This window comes from Micropterus salmoides, unplaced genomic scaffold, assembly GCF_014851395.1.
Source record: "Micropterus salmoides isolate LMB-PRFRI ecotype aquatic unplaced genomic scaffold, ASM1485139v1 Ms_hic_scaffold_15, whole genome shotgun sequence".
NCBI classification, from domain to species: Eukaryota; Metazoa; Chordata; class Actinopteri; order Centrarchiformes; family Centrarchidae; genus Micropterus; species Micropterus salmoides.
The window spans coordinates 14,527,050-14,544,292 of NW_024040596.1; the positions used below are offsets into that span (position 1 = coordinate 14,527,050).

At 37.4% G+C, this 17,243-nt stretch overlaps 3 protein-coding genes across 4 annotated transcripts; 2 read left to right on the forward strand and 1 right to left on the reverse strand.

Moving 5' to 3' along the window:
- Positions 1–58: 58 nt before the first annotated feature.
- On the reverse strand, positions 59–5,903 carry mettl8 (methyltransferase like 8). Of its 2 annotated transcripts, none has more exons than XM_038720499.1 (10): positions 5,769–5,903; positions 4,169–4,325; positions 3,799–3,890; positions 3,373–3,695; positions 3,209–3,220; positions 2,753–2,761; positions 1,465–1,604; positions 1,068–1,174; positions 838–903; positions 59–370 (listed from the first exon to the last, which is right to left on the reverse strand). In XM_038720499.1, the coding sequence occupies exons 2-10, from the start codon at positions 4,318–4,320 to the stop codon at positions 216–218; spliced, it is 1,056 nt and encodes a 351-aa protein (XP_038576427.1). In that variant the 5' UTR covers positions 4,321–4,325; positions 5,769–5,903; the 3' UTR covers positions 59–215. The 2 variants fall into 2 exon arrangements, with proteins under 2 accessions (XP_038576427.1, XP_038576426.1); XM_038720498.1 differs by having other exon boundaries at positions 2,753–2,813; positions 3,171–3,220.
- dcaf17 (ddb1 and cul4 associated factor 17) lies at positions 5,837–13,159 on the forward strand. The gene is made up of 14 exons (XM_038720496.1): positions 5,837–5,985; positions 6,087–6,190; positions 6,637–6,727; positions 6,843–6,979; positions 7,110–7,188; positions 7,556–7,645; positions 7,740–7,847; positions 8,057–8,159; positions 8,278–8,417; positions 10,940–11,049; positions 11,213–11,300; positions 11,463–11,546; positions 12,415–12,570; positions 12,768–13,159. Exons 1-14 carry the CDS (start codon positions 5,866–5,868, stop codon positions 12,882–12,884), a joined length of 1,527 nt encoding a protein of 508 aa, XP_038576424.1. The 5' UTR covers positions 5,837–5,865; the 3' UTR covers positions 12,885–13,159.
- Positions 13,160–14,645: 1,486 nt separating this feature from the next.
- On the forward strand, positions 14,646–17,098 carry LOC119904099 (cytochrome b reductase 1). The gene is made up of 4 exons (XM_038720500.1): positions 14,646–14,920; positions 15,450–15,658; positions 16,053–16,207; positions 16,336–17,098. Exons 1-4 carry the CDS (start codon positions 14,728–14,730, stop codon positions 16,613–16,615), a joined length of 837 nt encoding a protein of 278 aa, XP_038576428.1. The 5' UTR covers positions 14,646–14,727; the 3' UTR covers positions 16,616–17,098.
- The last annotated feature ends 145 nt before the right edge of the window (positions 17,099–17,243 follow it).

The following is a 17,243-nucleotide window of genomic DNA, read 5'->3' on the forward strand; positions in this document are numbered from 1 at the left end:
ATAGTGAACATTGATAATACAGTGCTGTACCATATATAAAACCAGATAATGTCACTGCTGTGTTTGACAACAAGTTTATTGGATACAGTTTTTGTTGTAGTACAGATACTTCTTTGGTAAAAAAAACAAAACAAAACAGTTTTTCAGGATTGAACAAATAAAAAGAAAAGTATAAAAAGTAATTTAGCTCCAAATTAGGCAGTGTATGGTGGGTGTTAAGATGGTGAAGGTGGATATGTTTTCCTGTACTTGCTCTGCATCCAAACCCGGTGCATTACAACTTTCTTTCCTCTGTTCACTTGGAGTCGTCTGTCTTCAAGATTCTGAATTTCTTCCAGTCCGGCATTGGAAAATAAATCATGAACTTCTTCTATAAAAATATAACAACACAGTTAGTAACCAGGGCTGAAGCCAGGATGTTTTTAAAATCTGACCAGACACTGAAAAAAGAAGTAGTCTCAAAGTAATTATTTAGATGTTTTAATATAATTGTATTTATTTGGTTAACTGTGCAGATTTATCATTTGTAGATTTGTCATTGTAGATTTGTATTTTCCAATGCTATTTCAAATCCCTTTGCATACTGCAAGGAGTAGAATTCTAGTGGGGAAATAATTAGTCCTTTATTTATTCAAAATAGTCATGTCATGTGCAAATATACTGTGTCAAACTATTCTAGTTGTCCCAAATACCCACCCATGTAGAATTAAAACTCCTCCTGAAACCTCCAAATTCCCAGAAAGAATACTAAGACATGACCCCAGGGTCCTAAAGGGTAGCCATGGTCCCGTCAGCAACTATTTACTCCATAGTAAAGATCTCATGGTTCAGAATTACCTTTAGTGAAAAAGTACACGCAGGTTCCATCTCCACGTGTGTAGAAATTCTCTGATAAGCACCGTCCTGATTATAAGAGATTAAAAGATTAAACTAAACGATTAAGGATAAAATATATTAAATTGTCAAAAACACACAGACACACATAAGATTATACAGAATATACAACAAATTAGGTAAAGTACATAAAAATGCAGCATTCAGGTGTGTGCTGCTATTTGGAGGCTCACCCTTCTTAAACCTGAGTTGTGAGAAGTCATGTCTCCCATAATCACGGAAGAGGAACGTCCCTCCATGTTTCAGGTATGTAGACAGTCGGTTCACAACTCCCTGAAGTCTGCCAATGAAATGTCAATTAATGGAACAATAAGAAAATGAAGAATCAAGTAGCCTTAAGACACAATATAGGCTATGTATTTATTAATGCCTCAAAACATATAAGAAACAGCTAAACAAGTAAAGTATTACAAGCTGAAATGTGTTAAATGAACAGTGCTAAGATACCAATGTAGGTGCATTTGGTAATACTACATCCTAAAAATTAAAATAGGTATGTTGCCATCCATAAAAGTGAAGGCGGGTTTAGGGGTGTGATATCAGCCTGTCTGTCTTGTAACCTTCACCTACCGGTCCGGATGAATGGAGGACAGCACAAAGACTGCTAGAATAACATCCAGGCTCTGAGGAGGGAAGGGAAAGGAGGCCACCTCCTCACAAATGTCGTGGACAAAGGCATGACACACAGAGTCATCGTATTCTGGATGGTCCTATATGGGAGAAAATAAAGCTTTATCCCAAACTGGTTTACAGTGACACAAAGTACATTTCCAAATAGCTACAATTTTTTTGTTTGTATTTCAACTATCCATTTTTAACACCATTTCCAAATGTCACGGATAATGAAAAAACTAAGTTCCCTGTTCTCTCTTGCCATCACTTCTCTGTCATACTGAGTGTGTCTTAATATTGAATGTCTTAAATATTGCAAGTGCACTGCGACCTTGACCTTTGCACTCTATGCACTATGTAAGTGGCCGCTTATAAGGAATTATGTTAATTTTATAATTTTGCACTTTCTTTAAGTTGGGTTAAAATGTAAATGTATAGTATCACTACAAATGCTGCTTTACATAATCCAATAATTTATTATTTGTTTAATATTTTCAAAATGTATGATACAAATCTCTGTTTTCATGAAATATTAAAATAATCCACTAAATTAGCTAATGGATACATCTCGGCCTGTATCAAGAAAATTTTATGTTTTTTTTTTTTGTTGTTTAAATGTAATTAATCTATCTCAGTTGATCAATGTCAATTGTAGCTCTAAGAATAAAATAATTACATTCAATATACAATTAATTTTGGGTTATCTTTACTTGCAGATCAGTATTTGACTTCACATGGTAAGAAGACTAATTAGATGGCACAGATTGCACACATGATGATGTCATCTCTTGTGCATTACTGAAGTAGGTTTCCTTGTGTGAGACTTTCTTTACTTTAAAGACATCATATATAATCCTTCTGGGGTATTTTTAATTACTTGGATGCACACTATAAGCGAACAATGGTCTAAACTATAAAATCTAATTTGAATCATCCCAGAAAGCTCAAAGAGTGACATTAACAACAGCTTTACAATGAATGAAGTGAATGTATTACTTCATCAAATGATAATGTAACCTAAATATTTTAACAGTCTGACATGGGGGATATGTAAATACCCTCAACTTATTATCTACATGACCACAGTACTATAAATACACCATTGCTAATTTGAATGGGGGTTTATATAGCTTTGGTTGTTTTTAAATATAAGTAATATTTGTCAGTATTCCTTTGACTAAATGTATTAACACCAATACAGTATATACTCTGCATGTTCATACCAAGCAATATTAGAAATGCTTACCTTCACCAGCTGAATTGCACATGGGGAGAAGTCACAACAGTATAAAAATGCATCAGTTCCTCTGTGAAACAGAACAGCCAACTTAACAACACTTATATAAATACATAAACAGTACAACAGTGTGATAAAGCACTGTTTCCTTTTATGGAGCTCTTATTCAGACATTTATTGCTTTGATATCAATTATGCTGCTGTCCATAGAACTCAACAAAGATGTTACATGATATTATTCATGACGTGCCACACTTTTTTGCTAGTTGGGGGATGTGTAGCTGGATAATGTCATGGTGCATGCACTATAAACATAAAACAGTACTTTTTTGTCCAATATTGGATGTATGTGAAATGTTTTGCTTCTGTAAACATAGGTTGCATTACATATAACCCATACTGTACTGTGCTCAAAATATATACTCACTTTATGCAATTAACGATGGGAAACATACTGTTACCCACTCCACATCCAACCTGTGAAGAAAAATATCTGTATTTGTGTACATTTATACAGTTATCTAACAGCCTACTACTTTTTATATCAGAATTATGTCATGGTCCATATGCAACAGTCCATATTATAACAATCTAAATTACATCTAAAACATGTAAACAGTTTTGAAAACCTCCAAGATCCTGAAAGATGCATGCTGGCCAGGGAAAGTAGTAGTCTGAATGTGAGCTTCATTTTTTTCTAGCGCTGCTCCTTGACAGGTCTCCTGATTGGAAGTGTTTCTGTGATGGGGTCTGGTCTCTGTGCTGGATCTAGTAGATAGTGGGTATGCTGCCAGATGATCATGCAGACACGTGTTTGTGGCGTGGCTTTTTGCACCTGAAGGAAGCAATTCTGGGAATTCTAAAAACAGCCACTTGCGATCTTTAAAGAACTTGTCCTGGTGCATCTCATAAAATGTGTCCCAGTATTGCCAAGCTTCTGTGTCGAATTTACCTGCGTGGAGAAGATTTAAGAATATGTTCACAAAGGTTTTATTTGCCATGTAACCCCAGTCAAATCTAACTTGGAGAATATTTTTGTGAGAGTATATTCTTGCCTTGTTCCTTTAAAGGAATTTGTACGCAGGAATTTTCTTCCGCCTTCTGCCGTGCGTTTTCTTTATCCAGTTCTGTCCATTGCACATGATCCCTAAAATATAAAGCATTACAAACGCATCTGTTGATACATCTGTTCAACTACAGTAATTAACAAACTGTATCAAATAAAAGACAATACAATACTAAAATATATAAATCCAGATATTCCAAATCCAAATACTGTTGTGTTGATCAAGTTGATCAAAAAGTTCTTAACTGTAACCCTAAATTTCAGATCAGCATTGTTAAAAGTAGACACACCTACACTGTATTCCTACTATCTCCATAAAAGGCATCTACAGATGGGTGACAAATTAAAGTCTCACTGACCACATGTTGTGCTTAAAGATGTCATCATGATTGGTCAGAATCCGTGAACCCAGTGGGGCTGAAGGTCTTCCTCCTGTGCTCTTTAGTCTTGGGGATATTCTGCTTAAAACTTTAGCCAGTTTGGCTACAGAGAAGCTCCGCAGTTTATGCATTTACGCTGTAAAAATGCAGGAAGAGTTGAATACATTTTACAATGAGTTGACAGTGCACCTACAGCTAATAAAATGAATGGGAGCTGTAGCTGTTTACAACAGGTCCCTGTGTGCTCAGTTAAGAACTTACCAAAAGAGATTTTTGTGATCGATTACTTATGTAATTGTGAGTCGATATTACCATTTATTGGGGGGGGGGGGGCATCATTGCTATACTGCATATCACAGTGGTAAGTAAACTGCTACATTTAGCTTTTCCTGCTCATCAGGCTAGTACCATAAGAATTTATTAGGAAATAAATACAGGAATTAAAATAAAAAAGTTAATTAATTAATTAAATAAATAAGATTAGATTACTTTATAAAATAAAGTAATCAATAATAATAATAATAATTAATGACACAATAGAATAATGTATTCATATTCAACAATTAATTAATAATAATTACAAAATCACCTTCTTCCCACCCCTTCCCACCTTTTAAAAGGAGGCATTTGTTTTGGCAAGATTAATCTAAGGATATAACTTGTATCTTAATGGTTAGTGTTGTTATGAATTGGATTTTTTTTTAAATGTTTTCTTTCTGAATTTGTGGAAATGGACAGACTTGGTTCAGACGTCTGAATTGTAGTCCTCACTTCTGATGTCATTAAATAAAGTAAAAACAATACTGTAACTACAGTAAGTTTGAATTTTAGGCTACTTAGTCACCATGAAAAGCATCTAAAAATAAAAGGTATACTGAAATTCAACAGACAATGGTATGGTATTTCAGTGTGATTAGAAGGAACTGCAAAGGGTAACACCTTATTTGGTTATTTGAGAGGAGATAGACAGGGCCTGTTTGGGTTTTAATATGTCAGTAAACATCTCACAGCTTCAGTAGAAAGCTGCAACATGCTAATATATAAAATATAAATATAATACAGTCAAACGTTGTGAAAAACGATTATTTTTCCTGCTTAAAAGCTTCTTAAGGGGAAATACAGAGGGAGAAACTAATGGTTGAGTTCAGTTTTTTTTTTTTTACATCTATTCTCCATGATCAACATAGCAGCGGTCGACAGGAGGGCGCTATATTTCCAGGCTGGGTGCTGCGCACTTTAATTCTTCAACTAGAAGAAGAACGCTTGCAAAGACTACAAAAATGGAGTGGGAAGCTAGCATTGGCAGCTAATGCCGCGCCGATCATTACGCGACATTGTTGTCAATTAACCTTTTCATTGCTCATATCACTTATTTGTTTCTCGCCCCTGGACAACTAAGCTACCCAGTTCAGCTAACGCTGCGTATAGCCACGACTTTGTAACGAAGTCAACGAGCGCTAACTTTTAAGTTATGCTAGCTGTTAACTTTTCGTGTTAGCTAACGATAAAGGAGGGCCAGGGAGGTGGTTCGGTGGTCTCGAAGAGGTGGAGCGAGGGGTTGCAAAGTTATCGCCCTTACCTGGCTCTGGCTGTGGTGTTGAGGTCAGGTGGTTGTGTCTTCTGATGGTACCAGACAGTCGTCCTCTTACAAGAGCAAGAACAAGTGCACCCTGCTGATGGCGCACTACCGGAGAAAAGGAGCCATAAACGCCACTGAGCTGCTGGACCAGAGGAGCAGAGGTGTTGGGACTCTGATCAGACACAATATGAAGGTTCTTAGAGGTATCCTCCTCCAGGTAATGGAAAAGACGATGCGTTTAGATATTCATTGTACCTAATCGGTGTTAATGAATGTTTTACTAATATACTATACTTCTGTGCTATTGTTATAATGTAGGACAGCAGGAGTTTTATTAAAGTATGGAGCAGGACCTCAAAATCCACAATAACGTATGAGAGTGGAAAAATCTACTTTGACAATTACCAGAACTGCTACAGCTGGTGAGTATGAATAATTGAATGATTTTAAGTCTTATTCACACTTACAATACAAAATAATACCTTAGATCTATAGATTATTTGCAACATCTTTAAAATTGGCATGCAAAAGTCACTGTTTTTATCTCTGAAGAAGTCCAAATCTGAGAATCACTGCAGGGCAACTATGAGACCTTGCAACCCAATCTGAGAGATTGCCTTCTTTTACGAATTAGGTGGCAGGCCTTGTCGCTCTGAAGATATTCTGTAGCTTGCCAGATACAATTTGATGTAGTTTAATAATTAAAATCAGTGCTGCTGTGTGATTTGGAGCAATGTGAAAACATGAGTGTATATTGCGATGAAAGTTGCAGTGTACATGGCATTCAGGTGTAAAAATGTAAGGGACACTGACAACAGAATGAATGGTTTATACCCTCTCAGTTAGTGATTCAATCTTCTGGCTTCAGTGTTCACTCAGAGCCTCAAGTTCTATACAAGTTGCCGCAGAGGTCTAAATTGGAGAAATTTGAAGATGCCTTGCTGTGTCAGAGCTCAGTTGTAAGTGAAATTAAACATAAACAAACATTTTGTTTTTGTTTTTCAAATTAAAGCTGTAATCACCAGATTTTAACTACCCAGATTCAGATTGTCATTTAATTTGTCTTGTTGACAGGACAAAACATTACCCTCGCCCTCTGATCATAAACCCAGCCTCTTGGTTTTGACAGCCGATAACTGGCTGTATCGCCTTTCAGCTGAAACAGGAGAGGAGCTGCAGAGAGTTTACCTCTCTTCAAACCATAAGTTCAGGTATCATCAAGTCTCTGTGTCCTCTGTTCTTTGGGTGGAGATTAATACATTTGTTTTCGTTGATTTAAAAATATAAAAAAACGTTAACCTCACTCTATGTTGTTGTTGTTGTTGTTGTTGTTTTTGGTAGGTATCTTGGCTGGGATGTTTCTCAAGAGACATTTTATGTTAAATCTGTTCAAAATAAAGTAACATCTGTAGCACGACAGGTAAGTCTATTTATTTTCATTAGATTTGCGGCTAGTTGAAGGGTGGCGGGACACTTTATTAGTGTTAATAAAGCCTAGGATCTTGCTGTACATGGAATTTCTCAAGTTCATGAACTTAATCTAACTTGCTATAATCAAGAAAATAAATATAAAATCAGTCAAGGATTTTTAACTATCACTAGAAAAGGGCTGCACCTAATGATTTCAATTATCATTTAATCTGTCGACTACTCTTTAGATTAATCGATTAATTGTCTGTTTTGCTTGATAAATGACTAAATTGTTGCCCATGAATGTTCTTATTGATTAATCAATAATTCATTTTACTAATTAAGAGATATAAGAGAATTTTCTTTTTTATAAACAGGCAGGTATCAGTCAGAGTACAGTGATGCACCTCGCCATCTTTCATGTTTTCCCCTTGGAAATTGTGGGCATTTTGGAGATCAACAAAAAAGTAAGCAGATTTGTTTGTAGTTTATTTTTTTATTTTACAAATTGGCCTGCGGGTGTGATACGTCATTATTAAAATGAGTAACTTATTCTTTCAGGTATTTGGAAATGGTGTTACTGATGTTGTCCTATCTCAAGGTGTCCTTGCAGTATCTCACAGCAACAAGTCAGTGAAGCTGTACAGCTTTGAGCACATTGTCCAAAGGGTGTGTATTTCTTTTTGTTCCTGAAAGACTGTCATGCATAATGGCGAGAAAGCCAAATATTTGACTGAATCAAATTGTTAAACTCTGCATCAGAAAAACATTTGTTGAAACCTGTACCTGTGAATGTTTACATATTCAGTGCTTCATTATCCTTCTGGCTTAATTGCTGATAATATCGCTGTGTGTCTGAATATTTTCTTTGTTTTTAGAACTTGTTAGAGAAGTTAACTCTTGGAAAGCAGAGTTCACTTCCTGGAGGCAAAATAGTGGGAGATTTTCCTTTTGGTATCCCAGTAAATCTCCAGATCACAGGTGAGTCTGTTTTTAAGTCTAGATCACCACTGATATTAAAGATATATGTTGACCTACTTGGCCACTGTGAGCAGGAATGTTTTTCATTTCAAAGTAAAGTTTTTTCCTTACTGCACAGATTGCCCTCCCGTGCTTTTTGAGTCATGCTCTGATAACGGTATCCAGATTGGAGGCTACCCATGGCACTACATCTTTACACCACCGCATAAAAATCACAAAGGGACTCACCACATCTGTTCACTGAAGGACAGCACTATGGTGAGTTTAACGAATCCTCTTTCACCATATTCTGTAACATGACATTTCAATAATAATTTGGTATTTGGAGCGCAAAATGTAGCGTGTTCTTTGCTATAATAGATAAGTATCCCCAATATTTTTGTGACTTAACTTGCCACCAAATTGGCCAGAGCCCACTGAATGTGTCAGGTTAAGAGGGGCCACAGATGTCTGAGACAGGCTAGCAGGAACCTGTAATCACTATTCAAAGCCCCTCAAATGGTCTAACTACTATTGTGTAGATCTTTGCTGCATGTGTAACACAAGCTTCTGTGTATGTTGCCTAGATTATTCCAGATTTAGTATTTTTGACGACCCTCCTCACATTAATGTCTTACCAGAGACAATTGTCAGCACCTAAGGCTGCATAATAATTTGTGTGAGAAACGATTAAATCACGTTGGAGCCGCCACCGTTTCCAAAACACAAAAGTTTTTTTTCTAATCAATGTGGTGTATCTGAGATACTGGTAAAAACAAATACTGTATAAGTTTACAATGTAAAAGAGAAATACATTTGTGATATTTTGAAATAGTACAATACATCATTAGCAGAAACCTATTAAGCTGAAATCTCCACCTGAAATTTAAAGTATCAAACAGCACTGTTACACAGTTTGAAGCTCAAAAGCTGCACAGAAGCTGAATTTTACACCCCCACGAACAGTGGTTAAGCTGAACTGGAGCATCACTTTAATAAGTGTTTCCTTTTCCACAGTGGTGTGTCTGAGTTGTTGATTTGCAGACTCTGACGCACACTTATGAATCAAAGTAACACATTTTCATATTTAACTTGCATGCTAAATTTTCAAGAACATCAAGAGGAAACCTACAGTGAGGAAAATAAGTATTTGAACACCCTGCTATTTTGCAAGTTCTCCATGGAGGGGTCTGAAATTGTCATCGTAGGTGCATGTCCACTGTGAGAGACATAATCTAAAAATAAAAATCCAGAAATCACAATGTATAATTTTTTAACTATTTATTTGTATGATACAGCTGCAAATAAGTATTTGAACACCTGTCTATCAGCTAGAATTCTGACTCTCAAAGATCTGTTAGTCTGCCTTCAAAATGTCCACCTCCACTCCATTTATTATCCTAAATTAGATGCACCTGTTTGAGGTCGTTAGCTGCATAAAGACACCTGTCCACCCCATACAATCAGTAAGAATCCAACTACTAACATGGCCAAGACCAAAGAGCTGTCCAAAGACACTAGAGACAAAATTGTACACCTCCACAAGCCAAGCAATTGGTGAAAAAAGGTCCACTGTTGGAGCAATCATTAGAAAATGGAAGAAGCTAAACATGACTGTCAGTCTCCCTCGGACTGGGGCTCCATGCAAGATCTCACCTCGTGGGGTCTCAATGATCCTAAGAAAGGTGAGAAATCAGCCCAGAACTACACGGGAGGAGCTGGTCAATGACCTGAAAAGAGCCACCGTTTCCAAGGTTACTGTTGGTAATACACTAAGACGTCATGGTTTGAAATCACGCATGGCACGGAAGGTTCCCCTGCTTAAACCAGCACATGTCAAGGCCCGTCTTCAGTTTGCCAATGACCATTTGGATGATCCAGAGGAGTCATGGGAGAAAGTCATGTGGTCAGATGAGACCAAATAGAACTTTTTGGTCATAATTCCACTAACCGTGTTTGGAGGAAGAAGAATGATGAGTACCATCCCAAGAACACCATCCCTACTGTGAAGCATGGGGGTGGTAGCATCATGCTTTGGGGGTGTTTTTCTGCACATGGGACAGGGCGACTGCACTGTATTAAGGAGAGGATGACCGGGGCCATGTATTGCGAGATTTTGGGGAACAACCTCCTTCCCTCAGTTAGAGCATTGAAGATGGGTCGAGGCTGGGTCTTCCAACATGACAATGACCCGAAGCACACAGCCAGGATAACCAAGGAGTGGCTCTGTAAGAAGCATATCAAGGTTCTGGCGTGGCCTAGCCAGTCTCCAGACCTAAACCCAATAGAGAATCTTTGGAGGGAGCTCAAACTCCGTGTTTCTCAGCGACAGCCCAGAAACCTGACTGATCTAGAGAAGATCTGTGTGGAGGAGTGGGCCAAAATCCCTCCTGCAGTGTGTGCAAACCTGGTGAAAAACTACAGGAAACGTTTGACCTCTGTAATTGCAAACAAAGGCTACTGTACCAAATATTAACATTGATTTTCTCAGGTGTTCAAATACTTATTTGCAGCTGTATCATACAAATAAATAGTTAAAAAAAAATCATACATTGTGATTTCTGGGTTCTTTTTTTTTTTTTTTTAGATTATGTCTCTCACAGTGGACATGCATCTACGATGACAATTTCAGACCTCTCCATGATTTCTAAGTGGGAGAACTTGCAAAATAGCAGGGTGTTCAAATACATATTTTCCTCACTGTATAAGTAGTTATGTGCTCATAGTACTATGTGCAGTTTGCTATATAATTAATAAAGCATATCCTAGTTAATGAGTTAGTGTGATTTTTATGACATTAGGCAACCAATGGAATACAAAACATGGACTGTTGCTCTCTTGAGAGTGATTGGATCTTCTTCCACCCTGACAACTCAGGCAGAATCATTCATGTTGGACCTACCACCATAAAGTGAGTACTATAGTCAACTTTTACAAAAAAAAATAAAGAATGTACAAGGACACGGGGGGTAAAATGCCTGTGATGTGGAGGCAAATATACCAAAACAAATGAATTTTGAGACATTCCTGTTGAATGAAAATGGGTTTTCCTTTGCCTATGTTTTTCTCTTAAGTGTCCGAAAAATCCTCGGTGAACTGAACAGTGGTTTGCCTTCAAAGGTAGCTGAGGATTTCTCTCTAACAACTTATCGAAACAACAATGTAAGTGTCACGTTTATTTACCTAATAGGCCTACTATGTGCTGTACTCACAGCAAACTTAAATACTCATTGTGACATTGGTGGGAAATCCCATGTGAGAACTCCGGTCTACTCAGTTTTGGTGAAGCTAAAATGTGATGTATCTGTCTTCCATCTATTCCAGCCTACCTCGCAAGTCACTGTAACCTCTTCGGGCCGCACGGTGAAGAGAAGATTTCATCAGCTGGATGATGACCCAGATCAAGAGGTACCAAAGTGATTGCTTTAAATATTTATCCAGTATCCTTGCAAAGAAAAGACTTACTGTGCTGGTTTAAAAAAAACACACAGTAGGGTTCAAGCAAATTATATAGCTGAACATAAAATATATACAATATGTATATATACTCTCTTTTGAAGCCAGGAAGCAAACCCAGACTCACCTATTTCTTAAAAATCTTCATACTCTATTACTATACTATACTATACTATTCTGTTGTCAACCAACCTCATGAAAAGACCAAAACCAACAATGAAATGATCTAAAATCTGTAATTGATGGCTGAGATATCGCAGCAACACAACACTGGAAGTATCAAAACTTGAAGAGCAGAGTTAGATAGTCCATCAGCAAAATATTTTGTAACACCGTGCCTTTTTTGGCTTTTATAAATAGTTTGCAGAGCCGATAGATGTACAGTATCTCCATAATTCTCAAGTTCTCAGGCCACTCTTACACATGAGAACAAGTTTCTTGCGTCACCCTCCCATTAGAGCTTGACCAAAATCAGACCAGTGGTGACTGATACACCACCTGAGATACAGACGATCACAGTTCACAAGTTCAAAATGAGGAGATGAAGAGTTGAACATAATGATTGGGTTTCAAGCATCAGCACTTTTTTCATCTCCCTCGAAGGAGTGCTTGAAAATATGCATTTTATTCAAAGTGCACAAAGTTCAGGATATATATTATTATTATTATTACGTTATTGTCTAACATTTTCAAAGAACTGTCTCCTGGCCACATCCTTGTTGGATGCACCTGTAACCTATAACCTGTATCCCAACCCAAATACATTTTTGTGTAGCAGTTCTGTGGCGAGTTCACAACAATGAGTCTTTTACTCTGACAGACTTTCCGTATGGTGGAATATGAGGATGAGCTAGACCTTTTGGCAGTAGTGGTAACTAATGGTGAGGAGGGAGAAGGAAGAGCTCACATCCGACTACATGACAACCTGAGCGGGCAGTTACTGCGGACAGTTGATCTGGTTGAATCTTGGGATGAGGTGAGTGACTTGACATGACTGTACTGTTCCAGGGCCCCGAGGCCCTGAAACAACGTGCCTGAGGAAATCAGGGCAGCTGAGTCAGTAAACTTCTTTTTTTTTTTTTTTTGAGAGAGAGAGAGAGTTTTGAAAAGTGCTCTATAAATAAAGATGATACATATGTGGATTAATGTGCACTCTTCTCTTTCTTGTTTCAGACTTATCGACATGAAGTTTTCTTTGACAAAGACACAATTGTTCTTATTGAACAAAAGAATACAAACTTCTGCTGCCATGTTTACAAACTCAAGGCTTCCAGAGAATCAGTGAATTAAGCTCCTGGAAGGCATTTAATGGCTACTTTTTAAGATTATGTAAAGAGTTGTTTCCAACTTGGGTTTTTCTACAACTTTTCTGTAAAACTAATAATGCTATTTTCTGTAATGCTGATCATGTCTTTGTTTCCTTTGTGTGAATTACACTTGAGTAATACTTAAGTATATTATTTAAATCAGTTTAAGTTTCTGCACTTTATTGCTGTTAACAGTATTTAATATTATTTTGACAGTTTCTATTTTTTCCTAATTAAAATGTTATATTTTAGTTACTCTGTATGAATGCATCATTCTGTTTCCACCATGCTCATCCAAATATTAAGATATTTTAAAAGTTCCTTCCATTTAATATGTACAGTACTGTGAAAAAGTTATATGTGGAAAACATACTGTAAAGTAAGAATCCTTTCAAAAATAGACATGTTAATAGATTTATCAATAACCAAAATGCAGATTGAATGAACAAAAGACAAATCTAAATCAAAACGGCATCATTTATTCTAGGTACACTTTCACAAAGTCAGGGATTTTGCAGGCATATTGTCATTGTGTACAACAACCGTGCTGATCACCAATTCAATATGTAGGTTGAAACACACATTAAGTGAAACAGAAAAGGCACGTAATACCATCAAGGAAGCTTCTGATTGGCCCCAAACGTATTCTGCAACATAACTGCGACCCCAAACAAAACAGAACTATATTAAATATAAGGAAGAACAAGAAGTCCTGGAAGTGACGATATGGCCTCCACAGAGCCCTGGGGCGTGTTCAATCTCAAAACGTTTTGCACCGGTTTGCAACATTGTCGGGTTGAACGACATGTTTCCTTGCTGTATCGAATCCAATTTATTAGATGTGCTGCCGGAGCAGGCACAAGGCACATGTTTCCTTGCAACGTACCGCAACGGGCTTCGAGCTTTTTATATACAGTCTATGGCTTCGAGGCATGTTTCCTTCTGTTTGGTGGGCGTGTCACAGGTGTTGGCAAATCAGCGGCGACAAGTTTGTAAACAACGGTGCACAAAGTTTCTGTGGAAAAAAACGTTTTGCTACGTTTTGTCTGCGCTGAACTCAGCCATGATCTCAACACTATCGAGTCTGTTTACATGAAGAGATTAAAAACTGAGTCTGCCTAAATCCATAGATAAACTGTGGGTAGTTCTCCAAGATGTTTGGGTCAATCCTGCCGAGTTCCTTCATAAACCTTTTGCAAGTGTATGTAGAGGAATTTGTGCTGTTTTTGAAGGCATAAGTTGGTCGCACCAGATAATGATTTGATTTACATGTTCTGTTCACTTACTTTGCATTTTGTTAATTGATACATAATCTATATTGTATATACAACGTTTTTTCCACGCATAAACCTTTTGCACAGTAGCTGTATGTGATCAAAATCAGCTACTTGCCTCCACAACCCACAGTTTTAACGTTAGTTTACTGCACTAGTAAGGTGGTACAACCCGGCAAGAGACATTAAAACCAAGTTTTCTGGGGCTTGTTTGTAGGAATTTTAGCACTCTGGTAGATGTTGGCTCTCCTGCTTTAATATTTCCCTCCATGTATCATTTGGTGTCTGTTAGGGACACTTTAATATGAAATACGCCACAACTTAGAAAACCTGAGGTTCAAATTGGGGAAAGACTTTTTAGTGTAAACACGTTTGTGCGCAGCGCAAAAACCCTTTTGTAACCACAAAAAGTTACAAAACCTCTTTCCTCCAAACATTAGGCAGCTCTGCGTCATGTGACCGTGGTCCGTCCTCACCAGCCGCCACTTGAAATAGTTGTATTTGTGGTAACAGTTGTGCAGTCGAATCGCTCCCTGTCGTGCTACTGCTTTAATGGCGATGGAGCATTTGGCACAGTTCGTGGTCGCTCTGTCTGTCGCCTCCGCCGCTGGCTTTGTCTCTATAATATTCGTGCTAAGATGGGTTCTCCACTATAAAGAAGGTTTAGCCTGGGATGGAGGACTGGCCGAGTTCAACTGGCATCCGGTGTTGATAGTCACCGGATTTATTTTCTTGCAAGGGATAGGTGAGAGGAGTTTTTCGTTTTAAGAAATATGATGGGAAAACGTGAATTGTGCTTTGCTTTGAAGAAATGTAAACTAAATGAAAGTTTTGCTCAAGGCTAAGTTACACAAGCTTCCCTTTTCCAAGGATGTTAGGGGGTGGTGACCACGGCTGAGTATGAGTAATTATAAAAGCTTACTCCACTGACTAAACTTCCACGGTTAACTATGGCCTTAGCCTATAAGGTAGCAACCACAGATGTGAATTGAGTAAATTATGAGTTTAGTTTGATAATATGGCTTAACATAAGAAAATTGCTTCAAGGAAGCCTAAACTATTGACACATTTTACATGGTTTTACAACCTAAAAAGTAATTTATATAATGACATATACACCTTTAATTGCAAACTTTAATATGTGCCTGTCATTGGCTAGATGAAAAGTTTGGTTTTTAAGGAAAAATGTGTTTAATATTGTCAGAATCTGAAAATTATTCCTCATAATTACATCAAGAATTGATAGAATGACACTGAATGATCCTCTCTTGCAGCCATCATTGTCTACAGACTCCCCTGGACCTGGCAGTGCAGCAAACTAATGATGAAATTCATCCATGCAGGCTTAAACTTACTAGCCTTCATCTTAGCTGTTATATCTATGGTGGCAGTTTTTGACTTCCACAATGCTGCCAAAATCCCCAACATGTACAGTCTGCACAGCTGGCTGGGCCTGATAGCTATGATACTGTACTGTCTCCAGGTAAAAAAAAAATTATATTTCAAATTATTGGAAATAGTGGATAACAATGCAAGGCACCTTATTGTTTTGTGGGGCAGTACTGCTTTTGCTGTTAGTAATAAATGGTACGGAGTTTGACATTTTGCACCTAAATGAGCTTTATTGTTGCATGTTCAAACCCATGTACCTTTTACTAATCTGTCTTTTATGGAGCAACACACTGTCCTTCTCTATATGTAATACATTATATATAGAGAAGGACAGTATGTCTTATACATAATGTGATATTAAGATTATCTTTAACCACAAAACAATAACCTCTTATTCTTCTGGTCATTTCTAAAATACAGAGTGAACAACAGTCTTGATTAATATCTGACGAGTATAAAAAAATGTTTTCTCTTTCAATGATAAGCTTGTTCTTGGAGTTGGCATGTACCTGATACCAATCACACCTGCATCCTGGAGAGCAGCGTTTATGCCCCTGCATGTCTACAGCGGCCTTTTACTCTTTACCAGTGTTATAGCTGTGGCGCTCATGGGCATCACAGAGAAACTCATTTTTGGCCTGTAAGTATTAAAATAGATAAAGAAATAAAGGCTTTTAATAGTGTATTAAAATCTACAAAACAGGTGTACAATGTTAATGTGCTGAATTACCATTGGAATAACTTAATTTTTTGTACTTCATCACCAAGGAGCAACCCCAAGTATAAGGACTCTCCTCCAGAGGCCATCTTTGTGAACGTTCTGGGAGTTCTCCTGGTGGTTTTTGGAGCTCTTATTCTCTGGATCGCTACTCGGACGTCTTGGAAACGGCCCAGTGACCAGATATTGCATACTTTGCATACCAGTGGGGGAGGTGAGGACAACTCCAATGTTGGTCCTGCCCTGCCTCAGCTGTCTGATAGAACTGATGCAGTGGCCTGTGGAGAAGTCAGGAAAAGGAGTAACAAAGTAGATGATGAGTTGAACTGATTGTGAAATAACTGACTGGGAGCTGATACTGTCTCCAGTGTTGAATGTATGCACACCCAGTCTATGATGTTAAGAGAAAGTAAAAAAGAAATCTATTGTTTTGCTGATCTTTCCATATAACTTTCTCTCTTGCACCTTTTAAGAATGTAATGTTGATAGTACTTTGAGCTTGCTGTTTTTGTTTTTTTAAATCTAGTATTGTTGTCAGCACATGTAAATAATGGTGAGCTACTTTATAACAACATTCAAATAATGTGGGAATACAATTTCTTGACATACACTACAAATGAGCATTTTATAATCTCTAATTCCTCTGGGGTTTTCAACCTACATTTTACATTAAATATTTGAAATCTGTAACTGAATAGCCTATTTAGAAATATATTAATACTGTAATTTTTAGCTGCAGAAGATGAACAATATTCACACAATGGAACAGTAAATAAATATGAGCACCGATTTGTCGTTGCGACATTAGGCTAACCATTACTCTTGCTTACAATTACTGTTTTATATTAATTTCTTTCAAATATACATTTACAACATGGACCACTAACATTAATCGAAAGACTTGTCCTCACATCATGAACGCTGCAATTTGAGGTTGAGCCAAGCTCAAAATCTCCAT

Excerpts from the sequence above, each read along its gene's own strand:
- mettl8 (XM_038720498.1), bottom strand. The coding sequence starts at position 4,320 with ATGCATAAACTGCGGAGCTTCTCTGTAGCCAAACTGGCTAAAGTTTTA. Across the intron at positions 1,605-2,752 it reads GTGCAATTCAGCTGGTGAAG|GACCATCCAGAATACGATGA; the intron begins GTAAGCATTTCT and ends TCTCCCATATAG. Across the intron at positions 371-837 it reads CGTGTACTTTTTCACTAAAG|AAGAAGTTCATGATTTATTT; the intron begins GTAATTCTGAAC and ends ATATTTTTATAG.
- dcaf17 (XM_038720496.1), top strand. The coding sequence starts at position 5,866 with ATGGCGCACTACCGGAGAAAAGGAGCCATAAACGCCACTGAGCTGCTG. Across the intron at positions 6,980-7,109 it reads TCTTCAAACCATAAGTTCAG|GTATCTTGGCTGGGATGTTT; the intron begins GTATCATCAAGT and ends TGTTTTTGGTAG. Across the intron at positions 7,189-7,555 it reads TAACATCTGTAGCACGACAG|GCAGGTATCAGTCAGAGTAC; the intron begins GTAAGTCTATTT and ends TTTTATAAACAG.
- LOC119904099 (XM_038720500.1), top strand. The coding sequence starts at position 14,728 with ATGGCGATGGAGCATTTGGCACAGTTCGTGGTCGCTCTGTCTGTCGCC. Across the intron at positions 15,659-16,052 it reads TGATACTGTACTGTCTCCAG|CTTGTTCTTGGAGTTGGCAT; the intron begins GTAAAAAAAAAA and ends TTCAATGATAAG. Across the intron at positions 16,208-16,335 it reads GAGAAACTCATTTTTGGCCT|GAGCAACCCCAAGTATAAGG; the intron begins GTAAGTATTAAA and ends TTCATCACCAAG.